A 15,250-nucleotide genomic window follows, 5' to 3' on the forward strand; every position below is an offset into this window, starting at 1 on the left:
CAAAGATATGTTTAAGTTATATGTTATAAAAGCATTATCTGTAAAGCATAACCTTATTTCTTAAGCTGCAATAGAGAACGCTGGACCACATACTCTAATCCTTACCAACTGAGGCCCCAATAATGATGGAAAGAATGTGGAGAGCAAAATTAAATAACCACAAGAAAATCAATTTCCGAGTGCTCATGTTCTCGATGACTGCCCCTGACATTTTTAAACAATTGTTTAAAAACTGAAAGTCAAAATCAGCCTTGGTCAGTGGGCTAAGCTCGCTGCAGCTCGTCTACCTGCTCACACCAATCTAACTGTCCTCAGGAATACATCTGAAATCATTGTGAAATAGAGCATAAAAGGAGGTATGGTGGGTGAAACCATTATGTGTTTAGATTCAGGAAAAAAAAACCCAGAACAGGTGTCTATAAAACACGATTCCTTTATTGCTTAAAGAATACAAGTTTGAAATATGTGTCACAACTAGGTTATCTGTCTTTACACTGACGACTGACCACAGTCACAATGCAAATGTTTGACACTGCACCCGGGCAGAGGGGAAATAACAACTTCAACAATTCAGCCTGGATATCAAAGCATCTCACAAAGTCATAGGTTTATATTCCTCAGCAATTTTTAACCTTGACCTGCTGACTTGGAGTCAGTAACAAGAATCACATTAGCACCTCCACTTTTAAAATACACTAGATCTGGGCTGTAGTCTCTCCTCTGTCTTTGGTTCTATGAGACAAAAATATTCCATTTCTGAAAAGTGCAGCTAATGAGCAATACTGTCGGTGTTTCAAGGTAGAGAGTAATATATTTGACTGAGCTAAAACGAAGCTAAATGTCAATTTATTTTTCTACTTGACAAAAACAATTCCAATATTCACAACTGCTCAAATGATCCTCTGTTTAACAAATATATCAAGACTGAATAAAGAAAATCCTTTCTGTAAAAATGACCATCATACCACAGGCAAGCAGGAATCAACATTTCTGAAAATTTTCCAATCCAGTTCTCCTAAACCACCAAAGTGATCTAATCAAATGGATAACAAAAGTAAGCTATTGATTGGAAACTTGCAGCATTATCACTGAAGTTCACTGACAAATCCCAGGCAACAGCTGCCCTCAGGGTGTCCACAATACATCCAGAAATTCTACAAATCACACACAAAATAAGACAAAGACAAAATTTAACAGAAATTATTACAAAAAAAAAAAGGCGGGGTAGATGAGACCAATCAAAAACTTCAGCAACAGCCTCTCAATCCAAATCCTTTTCAGGTACTGATATCTGAATGGGTGGCTATCTGCAAATCCCCAATCATCATTCTCCTCACTGTCCATTCCAAATGTGCATTCTCCATGTTTCACTGATGGATATCAGCAATCAAACACATGTCATGTCTCTGCCTATGACATTACTGGGATCTGTGTGCCAACACTGTCCCAGGAAAAGATTCAGGCATGTTGAACGGCATTCTGGGATTACATGTCATCCTCTTCGTCTTCATCCTGAGAGGAACCGACCTGCTGGGCAGTGCTGGCAGATGCTGCTGCCATCTGTGCCTGCTGGGCAGCCTGCTGCATCTGTAACCACTCCTGCTGGGCGAGCTCTGCCTGCTGCTGCCGTGCCTGAAGGCACCGTCAAACAAAATGGAGATGTTAGACATGGAACTCAACATTAGAATGTTTTTTTTTTGACAATTAAAGAAGGATCCCTGGGCAATATCTGATGTTTGTTGAGAACTCAATTCCATGAAAATATTCTAAGAACAAGAACAAGAAGAAAATATCACAAAAAGGCTTTTTGCAATACATTACTGAAACAGGTGTGGCATGCAAAAAGGTTAGTGTTCAGCGATCACAATCATCATCCTAATTATTTAGATCATCAGCTAGATTAGTTGCCCTAGTAACTATGACAAAGTTGCTGTCCTTTTTCCTTTCTACATTTAAATGTCTACTCTACTACATTTCCTGTTTGTACACAAAACTGAAACTTAATATGTAAATGTTTTAATCTAACTGCTGTTGGAGAGAAGAGGGTGATAGTCAAGCTGTCATCCCTGATGGAAAATGAATCACATCCCATGAGGAACATCCTGACCAGACTGGAGAGCTCCCTCAGGCTCCTTCTACAACAGCACTCAATGCATATGTACATGGACTGTACTTTATACATACTGGACTGTACATACTTATTTACATATAATTAAGGTTACCCATAGTATATCTGTACAGAATTAATAATTTCTTGAATATATTGTCACACACACTGCTGGAAATGCACACATTTTTCTTGCTAATATAGCTCTTTTTTATTTCTCTATTAACTGTGTTCTATATTCTTCGTTTTTGTCTGCTACTGCAACACTCCCCATTGTGGGACGAATAAAGGTTTATCTTATCTTAATTGTGTGGAAAGAGTGACCAAGCAAAAACGTACATGATATAGGCCTACCCTCTTAGAGATAGATAGATATTGAAGCATGTAAAAACAACATCAAGCATAGGAAAAACAACAATCTTAAAAACTAATCTATACAGTGAGTCTCTGCATTAAACTATCTATCTATTTTCTTTTTTTCTTACTTTTATCTCTGTTTTTAGTGTTTTGTTTGTTTTTATTCTGTCTTATGCTTCTTTTTTTAATGTTTTGTCTTTATGTAAAGCACATTGAGTTACCTTGGTATGAAATGCGCTATATAAATAAAGATGCCTTGCCTTGCCTAAACATTATGTGTCCAGTAAATTGAGATATTCTCATCACAACATCAATACAAAAAGACTTGGAGATTTTTGGTGAGTTATGTTTTAAAATTATACCTTGGCAAACAATTCCTGCTGTTGTCTGAGGAGCTCTTCCTCTGGTATGCCAAGGTTCTCCAGCCGAGAGCTGGCCTTTCTCCTTTTAAGAGCTACAGTTTTACACTCCTGCAGGACGTCTTTCACTTCCGTGATGTATGATGCGAAACCAAGACTCTCCAGGGCTGTGGTTTGAAAACAAGAGGAAAGTGAAATGATTATCACGAGTCGTTTAAAAACTATTGGCATGGAGATGGACACATCCCCTGCTTTATTTCTCAGTGCATTAAACTGTTCTGGACTCACCATTGATGACATGCTCAGGAGATATAGTCTTCTTGTCGGACTTGTTGCATATTTCATTGGCTTCTGAGGATATGAGGTGGATAAACTCTGTGCAACAGTTAACCACAAGCTCCCTGGCGTCGTTAGCCACCCGCACGTTGGGGAGAGTTTCTTTAATCATCTTGTTGATAGCTGCCCTGGGAATTGTGAGGTCATCGTCGTTTCCAGAGGAAGAAGCCATCGTGGCAGGAAAATGTTCACAAACCAGATAAATGAAAACTCCTGTTGTTGGCTGTGAGAAACGTTAGCAGACGTTGACAGACCTTCTCGACCTGATGAAGTTGACGTATGACAACGTCAACGGTGACTGAAGTTAAATGTCAGACGTTTCCCCAAACTCAGCCGTCTGTCTAGCTTGTCTACTGAGCTAACAGCTAAATGTAAGAGTTAACACGGGTTAAATGGAGTTTCAACGTGCCCCACCGCCAATATGGAATGTCACGGAAAATAAAATGTCCCAAAGACGTTTACGCACAAAAACACAAAACAACGTAATGCAGGAGAAAATACTTAGCCAGCTCAGTAGCTAGCTAGTAGCCGCGGTCCCCGGCGCAAGCAAGCCGCAATCCAGAAGGCAAGTGAAAGCGGAGCGAGAGCATGGCTAACGCTAGGCTAACAGCTAACAATGCAATGTCCGTGCCATATGTAGCTGGACAGTTGGACCGGCAGGAGAGGACGATACAACACTGCACGTTACTCGTCTCTGAATCGCCCAGGTGAGCTACACATCGCCAAACAATCTTCTACTGGCGATTAATTTAGAATTTTATGTTATGTACAATGTTTAGCTCACATTTTCCCGGATACAACGTCAAACAAAGAGCCGGATATGGTGACTGTATGGGTGGGACTCGTGAGGCCGCCTCGGTGTTTACCGCCATCTGCTGTACTGTAACGTTATTCTGCCTGCACAATGTGCACATTAACCAGTCCATTACCGTATGTAAGTTAGGCAAATGAAAATATGGCAACTAGCCTGGGCTAGTAATGCTAAGATCTAATCTTAAATATCTTTATCTTCTGATTTTTTCCCCTCAAAAAAGATATTAGTGATACAGAGATGCTTGTTGCAAGGGAGGGGCGGGACTATTTCCTACGTCAGCAGCATTCGATTGGAAGTCACGAAATGTCGTCAGCGGAAGTAATGTTTGCCGCCAAAGCGGAAAAACGCCACTGTCGCTTTACATGTCATGGATAGTAGACCCAAGATACATATCAATAAGTAGTTAACAATATCATAGGCAGGCATAAACACGCTATAGTCCCCGGCTAGTTTGGCTTAGTAGCGGTTCATATATAAGGTAAGCGCGATTCTCGGGTCTGTGTTTGATGCTCAGCTATAATTACTAACTGGCCTACTCCAGCTAATTGTTAATGGCGGCTTATTACCACTATCAACTTGGTGCTTCGGCCTTGTTGTTATGTTCTATATATCCAAGCAGTATGTTTGTTTATCTTATGTTTTACCAGAGGCAGAAGTCAGGAGTCATGCAGGCATTTTTGAAAGGAGCAACTGTTCACACGACCAGACCTCAGAAGGCAGCAGGGGGACCCAGCACAGAGAAGAAAGCCAAGGCTCTTCCTTGGGTAGAAAAATAGTAAGTGAAACCTCAAATGTCTGCTGGGTACTGTGACTGTTTGATTGTATCAATCCACCAGAATGTGCTGTACAGAAGAGTTTTCGTCTGCCCGTCCTGGGTGAGGGATCCCTCCTCTGTCTCTCACCCTGAGCTTTCTCTTGTTTTTTCTTGGGACTTTTTCCTCAGTGGATGTGAGCGTCTAAGGATGATGTTGTTATAATGCTGTGTAAAGCCCTTAGAGATAAACTGTTTGTAAAAAAGGGGTAAACTAAAATTGCCTTCCCTTGCCTTGCCATCACAACAACAACCAGCACCTCATGAACACACCACAAGAACAAGAACTCGGACCAGACCATTTTCTCATGTGACTGTTCCTCTCAGAAATGTGAAGTGTGTTAATCACCTAAATGTGGCAGTGGCACACACCTTAAATCACAACAGTCCTGTAAACGATAGGCATGCACATCACATTCACATCAACATTTGTGAGACAGTGACTCAGTTAATGGCAAGACAAGGAAAGGCAATTACAAACAGTTTGTCTCTAAGGGCTTTACCCAGCATCATGACCACATCCTCTGTCCTTACACCCTCACATCCACTGAGGAAAAACTCCCAGGATAAACAGGAGAAAGCTCAGGGTGAGCAACAGAGGAGGATCCCTCACTCAGGATGGACAGACAGATATTTACACCTAAGTAAACACTTAGTGAGGGGCCAGTTGCACCACCTCTCACTTGTGTAGTGTATGAATGACATGAATGACTTAGTGAGAGGTGTCCCCAGCTCTCCTCTCTGCTGCACCGCGACACAAACCAGCTCCGTAACCTGTACTGTAAGCCTTTGTTTTTGACAGTTAAGACTGCACATATACACGTTGTAACATCGTATGTGTTATATAACGTTATCCACCGCTCAGTATTGATTTTTCGCCGGCTTCCTTGTAAACAAACCCACATGGCCAGACAGTGACGACTCTCTGACCACTCTCTGACCAATCAGCGGTCTGCAATGTTTACACGTCACATTTTAGTACCGCTTCACCCGTTTTGGAACAGCAGCCGAGCAGGTACTAAAAAAATAGTACTGGGTAGGTACCAGGTTCCAGGTACTTTTACGTAATGGAAACGCAAAAAGGCCGAGTCGAGTCGAGCCGGTACCGTGTAGTGGAAACGCGGCTTAAGTCATACATGTCATTCATGTATTCTGGACCTAAACCATTCAGTGATTTGTAGACCAGTAGCAGAACTTTAAAATCTATTCTGTAGCTGGCTGGGAGCCAATGTAAAGACTTGAGAACTGGGATGATGTGTTCTGATCTCTTTGTTCTGGTTAAAACTCGAGCTGCAGTGTTCTGAATGAGCTGCAGCTGTTTGATACTTTTTTGGGAATGATTCAATGAACAAATGAATTTCAATGATTTGCATTCTGCTGATCTGTTTGGGACATAAAGCCCTTATATTAATTCTGCATATGTTCTTTTGTGACTGATTTGATATGGCTGTTGGAGGTCAGATCTGAGTCTATCAGCACGACAAGGTTTCGGACTTGGTCTTTAGTTTCTAGAGACAGTGACTCAAGGTGTTTACTGACAGCAACCCTCTTCTCTTTATTGCCAAAAAGGAAATTTCGGTTCATACAATTTTTGACTTGCTCTAAACAGTGACATAATGACTCTAACAGTGTGAGATATATCTGTGTGTCATCTGCATAACTATGATAGTTGACATTAGAATTCTGCTGAATTTGAGCCAAAGGCAGCATATAGGTTGAACAGAAGGGGCCCAAGAACTGACCCCTGAGGAACTCCATATGTCACAAAATAACTCCGCTCCTCCAAGTAAGACCTACTTGGACCTGAAAGCAGTTTATAATGGAGAATATTCAAAAACATGGATATTATTAACGAGAATAAAAGCAGCTTCTGGTGGGAGGGAGGCAGAGAGAGCAGGCCAACTGGACACCAAGACCAAACTACAACGTGTAACAGATAATGATAATGATAATTCAAAATGTGTGAGAGGAGAGGGCTCTAGGTAGTGGTGGGCTTGTACTGGACTTCATTATTTTGGAAGGGTATAGGCCTATCGAATATTCTGTCCTCATGTTTGTAAATGGAAGGAACAATAAAAAAGAAAAAGGAAACACATCTCATGAAGTAGCCCATTATAACCTTGTAACTGTGACTGCAGTAAACACATATTTATTAATATGTATTTTTTATTTTTTGTAGTTTTTATTTATAATTCATTGTTTTATTATTATTATTATTTATTTATTTATTTATAGCGAGTGTACCAATAACATTACCACTGAGTGGAGTGCAGTATGTAATCTGTGAAGATTAATAATATCGTCTATATCAAATGTGTCTGATTAATTAGTGAGACATGCTAACTGAATATTTACATGCTCTCTTTATTTTCCAAACCTCAGCAGGCCAAAGTCTGTGGACGAGGTGGCCTTTCAAGAGGAGGTGGTAGCAGTGTTGAAGAAATCTCTGGAGGGAGCAGATGTAAGTAGCATTACTTCTGGGTACCTCCCTTTGCTCCCCAAACAGCCTCATTTCTCTGGGCTTTTGATTCCATAAGATGTTGGAAACATTTCTTTGAGATTATGCGCTTTGTTGACATGATTGCATCACATCATTTCTACAGATTTGTCCGATTTTTCATGCCACGAATCTGCCATTTTATCACATTTTAGTGGTGTTGGATTCAGATCTAGTGTCAATGGGAGGCAACTGAAGTTCACTGAACTCATGGTCTTTTGTGTTATCACATTATGCATTATATAATAAGTAAGGTCATACTGATGATAGAAAAAAATACATAGTGTAAAACACTAAATAAAGGCCCGGGCGTTTATTTGCTTTAAGGCTATTTGTTTATGTTTAGGAAGGTTATATTTGCATAGAATAATTTTTGGCAACCAGAAAAACAATGTTTGGGATGGGCGTTTTAATACAAAAAGTATTTTGCGACACCCAGCGGATAATTGGGACCGGCGGCAAATTGGGTCTCAGCCATTATTTGAAGTTTTACAGTAATATAAAAGGAATTAAATCAACATAAAGAGGAAAATCAGCTAAATAATGTAGTCTTTCTGTGATGTCCCACAAAGCCAAGAAGGCGAAGTCTCATTGGAGTTTGTGTTGCAGCTTCCCAACTTGCTCTTCTATGGTCCTCCTGGCACAGGAAAGACCTCCACCATCTTAGCTGCTGCTAGAGAACTTTATGGGTAAGTAAACTGTTAATGGGTTTCGGGTTAAAGGGATAGTAGCATTTTTTTTAAGTGGGGTTGTATGATCTACAAATAGCCCCTAAGTACTTTAAAGGGATAGTTCACCCTAGAATGATATTTCGCTCATTATCTACTCACCCTCATGTTGACTAAGGGCTGGAAGAATTATCAGAGTCCACCGTCCCTTCTCTTAGTTACAGGGGGTCTTGGCGTAGCAGTGAATTTCAATGCAACGGTTGCAAAGGGACACCGGAGCTCTTCGTAAAAAAACACACACAAAAAAACATCCAAATACCTCCATGATGCTCGTATGTAATGTCCGTCTTGTGCTGAAGCCCCAAATTGCGTAATTGTCCCGAAAAAAAATTAAATAAGTCTATATTTTAAGCTTGTTTGTAGCGGAAGCTTCTCGTCTTCTTCTTCTTCTCCTATTCCTGGTCCGTCCAAATATAGCGTGATTCGCAGTAACCGCAATGACGCCGGCGCAAATCACGCGATATTTTTTGGGGCTTCAGCACAAGACGGACATTACATACGAGCATCATGGAGGTATTTGGATGTTTTTTTGTGTGTGTTTTTTTACGAAGAGCTCCGGTGTCCCTTTGCAACCGTTGCATTGAAATTCACTGCTACGCCGAGACCCCCTGTAACTAAGAGAAGGGACGGTGGACTCTGATAATTCTTCCAGCCCTTAGTCAACATGAGGGTGAGTAGATAATGAGCGAAATATCATTCTAGGGTGAACTATCCCTTTAATTGCAGTAGAAGACTGTCTGCACTCCTCCCGTTAGCAACGCCAGCCCATAGCCCTGCCCAGAGATTTACAGCATACAGTGTTGTGAACAGACCCAAAGAAACGGTCTATTTTCACGGCCTAAAAGAGGTTTTACCTGAAAAAAAAATACACAGTTCCATTGTTCACTATAATATAATTTTTTCCAGCCCCTCAAAGTGCAGGAAAAACACAACAGTTTTTATTTGGACCTAACCAACTGCTGATCGGTGGGCGCTAACCCTGGGCGGAGGGATACGTGAGTTGGTTAGGTCCAAATAAAAACTGCGTTTTTCCTGCACTTTGAAGGGCTGGAAAAATATTAAAGTACTTAGCGGCTATTTGTAGATTATACAACCCCACTTTTAAAATAAAATGCTACTATCCCTTTAAGAAGCAGATACTTTATTTGTTCGTCAGTTTTATTTAGTTAGATGATTTGCCTGCTTTCTCTTGATGGATTTGTCCCCCTACACTGTGTCCTACAGCCCAGAGCTGTACAGACATCGAGTGCTGGAGCTCAACGCCTCTGATGAACGAGGCATCCAGGTCGTCAGAGAGAAGGTTAAGAACTTCGCACAGCTCACTGTGGCTGGAACTCGTTCAGAGTGAGTCAACATTAAAAATAATATGGAGCATAATTTTGAAAAAAATGTAAAGTTGGGATAAATAGATTTGGTGTTAAGTAACGTGTTCTATATTCTAGTGGGAAGCCGTGTCCCCCTTTTAAGATCATCATCCTGGATGAGGCAGACTCTATGACAGCGCCAGCTCAGGCTGCACTCAGACGGACCATGGAGAAGGAATCACGCACCACTCGCTTCTGCCTCATCTGCAACTACATCAGCAGGTCAGCTGACGAGTCCCAGTGATCAGCATGCAAAAACACACTCTGTGAGGGTCTGGTTTGACATTGCTGTGTGTCTGTGTGGTCTAGGATAATCGAACCTCTGACCTCCAGATGTTCCAAGTTTCGCTTCAAACCTCTAGCCAATCAGATACAAGAGGAGCGCCTGCTGCAGATTTGTGACAAGGAGAACCTCAAGTACACAAAAGGGGTAAAAAAAACAAAGTATATGAGAGTATATGTTGCTCTTAGGTAGATCAGTAAAAAAATGATTGACATTTGGCCTGTGCCTGTGGTTCAGTTCAAACATTGATACCACCAGATGAGAGGCAGTCGACAGGAAGTGACAGTCACTGCAATATTAAATAAGTTAAAGAGATAGTTCACCCAAAATTCAAATTTCACTCATTATCTACTCACCCTCATGTCGACCAAGAGCTGTGAGAATTTTCACAGTCCTCCGTCCCTTCTCTGAGTTACGGGGGGGTCCGCGCAGCAGTATTGTCCATATAATAGTTGTCAATGGATACCAACTTTCTTCGTCCAAAAAGACACACCAAAAAACATCCAAATACCTCCATACTGCTCGTCTGTAATGTCCCTCTTGTATTGAAGCCCCGATATGAGAAATTGTTTCTAAAAAAATTAAATAAGTCTATATTTTAAGCTTGTTTGTAGCGGAAACTCCCAGTGTCTCAGTTCACTGCTCTTCCTGTGTCAGTGCAAATCTCGTGTGATTTCTCATGTCGGGGCTTCAATACAAGAGGGACATTACAGACGAGCAGCATGGAGGTATTTGGATGTTTTTTGGTGTGTCTTTTTGGACGAAAAAAGTTGGTATCCATTGACAACCATTATATGGACAAATACTGCTGCGCGGACCCTCCGTAACTCAGAGAAGGCACGGAGGACTCTCACAGCTCTTAGTCGACATGAGGGTGAGTAGATAATGAGTGAAATTTGAATTTTGGGTAAACTATCCCTTTAATTGTAAGTTTTGTTATCTCTGCGTAGCCAGTGTAACCATTGGCAGATTACTCACCAGTTGCCAGATGAAATGTTAACAATCTGGCATCAAACTTGGGTCCTGTCCTCGCCAAGATAATCTCTGTGGAGGATTAATGACTGTTTCTTTTCATTTAGAGTATAGCAGCATTGGTGAAAGTGTCTGAGGGAGACTTGAGGCGAGCCATCACCCTCCTCCAGAGCGTGGCGCGCCTCAACAGCGACAAAGAGATCACAGAGTGCACCGTCGTTGAAATAGCTGGGGTGAGACGGCCGTCTTTGTGTAATATTGCAGATGTATACTGGTAACTGACGACACATGAATTTGTTACTTCAAACATCTGTACATCTGAAATATTGCTTTACTGTGTATCAGTCCTGTCACTCTTGTGCTGTCTTATAGGTTGTCCCCGAGAAGATGATTGACAGCTTGCTCCAGATCTGCCTCAAAGGAACATTTGAGAAACTCGAGGTTGCAGTCAATGTAGGTGTTTACATGTCAGTGCTTTGTTCCTGTGTTTGTGTCTGAACTTACAACACTGTTTTTTTTTTGTTAGTTGTCAGGACAATCACTTTAATTCAATGTCATTTTAAAGGGATAGTTCACCCAAAATTGAAATTCCACTCATTATCTACTCACCCTCATGTGGACTAAGGGCTGGGAGAAGTTTCAGAGTCCTCCGTGGCTTCTCTGAGTTACAGGGGGTCTCGGCGTAGCAGTGCATGTCCATATAACGGTTGCAAATGGATACCAACTGTCTTCGTAACAAAAAGACACACCAAAAAACATCCAAATACCTCCATGCTGCTCGTATGTAATGTCCGTCTTGTATTGAAGCCCTGAAATGCAAAATTGTCCCGAAAAAAATTAAATAAGTCTATATTTCAAGCTTGTTTTGTAGCGGAAGCTTCTCAAAGCTCCTCTTCCCGGTTCGTCAAATTTGGACGAACCAGGGTCTGTCCTCTTCCCAGTTCTTCCAAATTTGACGAACCGGGAAGAGGAGCTTTGAGAAGCTTCCGCTACAAAACAAGCTTGAAATATAGACCTATTTAATTTTTTTCGGGACAATTTCGCATTTTGGGGCTTCAATACAAGACGAACATTACATACGAGCAGCATGGAGGTATTTGGATGTTTTTTGGTGTGTCTTTTTGTTACGAAGACAGGTATGGTATCCATTTGCAACCATTATATGGACATGCACTGCTATGCCGAGACCCAGAGAAGCCACGGATAACTCTGAAACTTCTCCCAGCCCTTAGTCCACATGAGAGTGAGTAGATAATGAATGAAATTTCAATTTTGGGTGAACTATCCCTTTAATGAAAAAGATTTAGAAAGGATAAGCCTGTTTCATCTGTAGTTTCACACATTTCTAAAGTTGACAATGCAGTGAGTGAACTCATTCTCTGTACGTCAACTTCTCACATGGCAACTGTTTTGTCCGTCAGAACATGGTGGATGAAGGCTACGCAGCTACGCAGATCTTGAGTCAACTCCACGAGTCGATCATAGAGCAGGACCTGACTGACAAGCAGAAGTCAGCCATCACAGAGAAGATGGCGGTAAGTGATCTGATGCAGTGCCCAGTGGCACAGAAAGATAGGCAGGCCATTATATTAAAGTGGGGAAGTAGAGGAGAAGCTTGTACTTTCACACTTGGTGAGGCATCTATGAGTGAAGTATCATGATTTATTGAGGAGCATTGAAAACTAAGTGGTGAAAGTGGATGGGATGAAGAGTTTAGAATAAGTGTGATCAAATCTGTAGCTGCAGACAGATAAGACACATTTTAAATCCATGTTGGTACACTGGGCTTCATATCATTTAGGTCATTTGGACTAAAGGCCCTTTCACACCGGAGACGTATTTTTCGTGCGAATAATTCGCGCGTCAATATTTTTTTTCGAACCCCGGTTTTCATTACGGGTCCTTTCACACCGACCGCGAATGTTTCGCGGCGAAAATGCGGCACAATTTTTTTTCGGAGCGAGGTCGATTTTTCGGAGCTTTCGCCCGGCGAATAAACGCATCAACCAATCATGTGGCGTGAAAAGGAGGTAGGCCACGTCACACCCACCACGTCAGAACACACACAGCTGTTTCCCATAACAGACGGTGGCCGCACAGTCTTGGGCCGCCACAGTCTCTCACAGGAAAAATAAGTTGTTTCACCGTCTTTGCTCTGATCTCTGCCAGTCAGCCCCTCCACCTGCCGTCTCTCTGGGCACGTACACACACACAGACACACGCACACACACACACACACACACACACACACACACACGGACATGCGGGCGCATGGACACGTGCTTGGCCGCTAATGTAAACAATAAATAACCTGTGTCTCGGAGGAGAGAGGAAGAGGAGGAGAAGAGAGGAGGAGGAGGAGGAGGGAGGAAGAGGAGAGAGGAGGAGAGGAAGAGGGGGGGTAAGTGGAAAGAGGAGAAATAGCAATAGAGTGTGTCCATACTGTCAGGACAGTGATCAGATATTGATCAGTGATCAGACAGTGAGCTGCTGCTGTGTTGAGTGAAGTTGGTAACAAGACAACAGTGGCATAACGTAGCAGCGAATACATGAGGAATAATTAACAGATTATAAATGACTTGGAGGCGAAGAACCACCCGTCGCAAATCGAAACTTTGGAATTTAATTGTCGCATCGTCGCATATTCGTGTCGCCGCCGGTGTGTATGGTTTTGATGCGAAATATTTGGCCGCGAATATTTCGCAATTTCGTGTCGTTTATTCGTTACGTCCGCGGTGTGAAAGGGCCTTAAAGTTACACTTTCACTGCTCCATATCTGCTGAATGATGTTCAGTGTTTCCCATACATTAATTTATTCATGGCAGCCTGCCACAAATAAATTACGTCCGCCACGAATAGATTTTACGGCTTTTGGCTCGACCAACGCAATATCGCTCCGTTGCAGTGCGCGGTAAAAGCGAAACTCATACGGGAAACACTGATGTTTGTACTTAAAACAATACAACATTCTCTGGTAATTATGCTAAATCCCTCCTACAAGACATACTTTAGACCTAAGTTAATTTGTTTTTCCAACCAATAAAACTGTCATGATGAGCAGTATTTGAGTCCAACATTCAGTTGTCAAAATTGATGTCCTTCAAGTTTGTGTTTGTTTCCTCCCTGATTCAGGTTGTGGGTAAGTGCCTGGCGGATGGTGCAGATGAATACCTGCAGATATTGAGTCTGTGCTCAGTCATCATGCAGCAGGCCTCCCAGAACAGCAGCTAAAACTCAAACGCAGCATCTCTTCCCCAAGGAAAAGGCTGTCATCTGATTCCAACAGGACCTATGGACCTCTGATCACTCTGATAAAACCGAGGTGCAGTTTGGGACATCTTGTCTACTAGAGAATACCAGATAAGAGTGGGGTTGACTGTCAGAGACTTCATCCTACCTTCTGTATCCCTCCACTTTATAGTGAGCACAGATTAGACACAACAAACAGATATTGTTGTTAAATATTCAGGTGTCTTGTAGTTTGGTTCGTGTCACTTCTTACCAACCAACCCTTTGTATACTTTTTGAATTTTGGTAAATAATAAATACTTTTCTGTACCTGTTCAGCGTCCCTTCCTTTGAAGTCATGGCATGATATTGACATAAACAGATGTTAAATACACACAGGGTTCTTACGGATCCTTAAAAAGTCTTAAAAGGCATTGAATTCAGTAATCTAAAAACATGGCCTTAATTGGCATTAAAATGTCTTAAATCAATTTTTCAAACGTCTTAAAAATGTTAACACTTGGTAAGTGGGATTTTATGATTATAATTAGTCTCAAATCTCAAAATAATTGGTAACATTCTGACATAGAGAAGTTACTGGCGGCCGTCAACGCTAAATTTCTCACCGCCACCAGCTCCCAAATCAGTCCCCCCCCCCCCCCCCCCCCAATCATTCATGTAGCAGTCACTTTACCTTGGACCACATAGAAAAGTGGGTAAAATTGTCCCTAACCCTATGTAATAGATGTGGTGACCTTTTTTGCATTTGTGTTTATTGTAAAGTTGGTCTTAAATTTCATTTCAAGTGGCATTAAAAACGTCTTAAAAAGTCTTAAATTTAAGTTGGCTTAAGCTGTAGGAACCCTGACACAATACAACTTCTAAGATTTAAAATGCATCACTTTGACTGCGTCTGACATCCATCGACTCGAGTGTTTTAGTTTAAATGAATACAAATGATATGAAGTGATGACATACCCACATTTGGTTTCTGATTCTGTTATTCTCAGTCATCACGTATTCTAATTTTTTATACTCATCAAATGACCTCTCCAGACAAAAACAGCACCGTTCCCAACCATCAGTGGTGAATGCAACATGAATGAATATATTGGCCAGCAGCTGTAGCCCATTTAAAATCTTGAAATGTCTAATAATAATAATAATAATGGTTTACATTTATATAGCGCTTTTCACGATACCCAAAGCGCTTTACAGAAACCACTATTCATTCATACCACATTCACACCGGTGGTGGTTTACAAATGACTGAACAATTGATTGTGAATAAGATCCTCAGGACATGTTTAATTATTTTCCATTATTCACCATTTATTTGCAAATACATTGCATCCCCACCTTCGAGAGGAATCAGTGCATGAATGTCGCTCAGG

General features: G+C 41.5%; 2 protein-coding genes across 2 annotated transcripts; one reads left to right on the plus strand and one right to left on the minus strand.

Annotated features, from left to right (window-relative positions):
• Positions 1–471: 471 nt before the first annotated feature.
• dr1 (down-regulator of transcription 1) lies at positions 472–3,973 on the minus strand. Its single transcript, XM_083969528.1, has 3 exons — positions 3,112–3,973; positions 2,827–2,990; positions 472–1,632 (listed from the first exon to the last, which is right to left on the minus strand). The coding sequence occupies exons 1-3, from the start codon at positions 3,329–3,331 to the stop codon at positions 1,486–1,488; spliced, it is 531 nt and encodes a 176-aa protein (XP_083825654.1). The 5' UTR covers positions 3,332–3,973; the 3' UTR covers positions 472–1,485.
• Positions 3,974–4,309: 336 nt separating this feature from the next.
• Positions 4,310–14,128, plus strand: rfc4 (replication factor C (activator 1) 4). Its single transcript, XM_083970652.1, has 11 exons — positions 4,310–4,451; positions 4,621–4,748; positions 7,167–7,245; positions 7,891–7,970; positions 9,234–9,353; positions 9,452–9,595; positions 9,683–9,803; positions 10,736–10,861; positions 11,001–11,081; positions 12,050–12,163; positions 13,761–14,128. The coding sequence occupies exons 2-11, from the start codon at positions 4,639–4,641 to the stop codon at positions 13,857–13,859; spliced, it is 1,074 nt and encodes a 357-aa protein (XP_083826778.1). The 5' UTR covers positions 4,310–4,451; positions 4,621–4,638; the 3' UTR covers positions 13,860–14,128.
• Positions 14,129–15,250: the final 1,122 nt, after the last annotated feature.

Source organism: Trachurus trachurus, assembly GCF_905171665.1.
Source record: "Trachurus trachurus genome assembly, chromosome: 4".
Taxonomy (NCBI): domain Eukaryota; kingdom Metazoa; phylum Chordata; class Actinopteri; order Carangiformes; family Carangidae; genus Trachurus; species Trachurus trachurus.

Coding starts and splice junctions, on each gene's coding strand:
- dr1 (XM_083969528.1), bottom strand. CDS start 3,331: ATGGCTTCTTCCTCTGGAAACGACGATGACCTCACAATTCCCAGGGCA. Junction 2,991..3,111: donor TCCTGAGCATGTCATCAATG/GTGAGTCCAGAA, acceptor TTCAAACCACAG/CCCTGGAGAGTCTTGGTTTC. Junction 1,633..2,826: donor AGCAGGAATTGTTTGCCAAG/GTATAATTTTAA, acceptor CGGTGCCTTCAG/GCACGGCAGCAGCAGGCAGA.
- rfc4 (XM_083970652.1), top strand. CDS start 4,639: ATGCAGGCATTTTTGAAAGGAGCAACTGTTCACACGACCAGACCTCAG. Junction 9,596..9,682: donor ATCTGCAACTACATCAGCAG/GTCAGCTGACGA, acceptor TGTGTGGTCTAG/GATAATCGAACCTCTGACCT. Junction 11,082..12,049: donor AACTCGAGGTTGCAGTCAAT/GTAGGTGTTTAC, acceptor TTTGTCCGTCAG/AACATGGTGGATGAAGGCTA.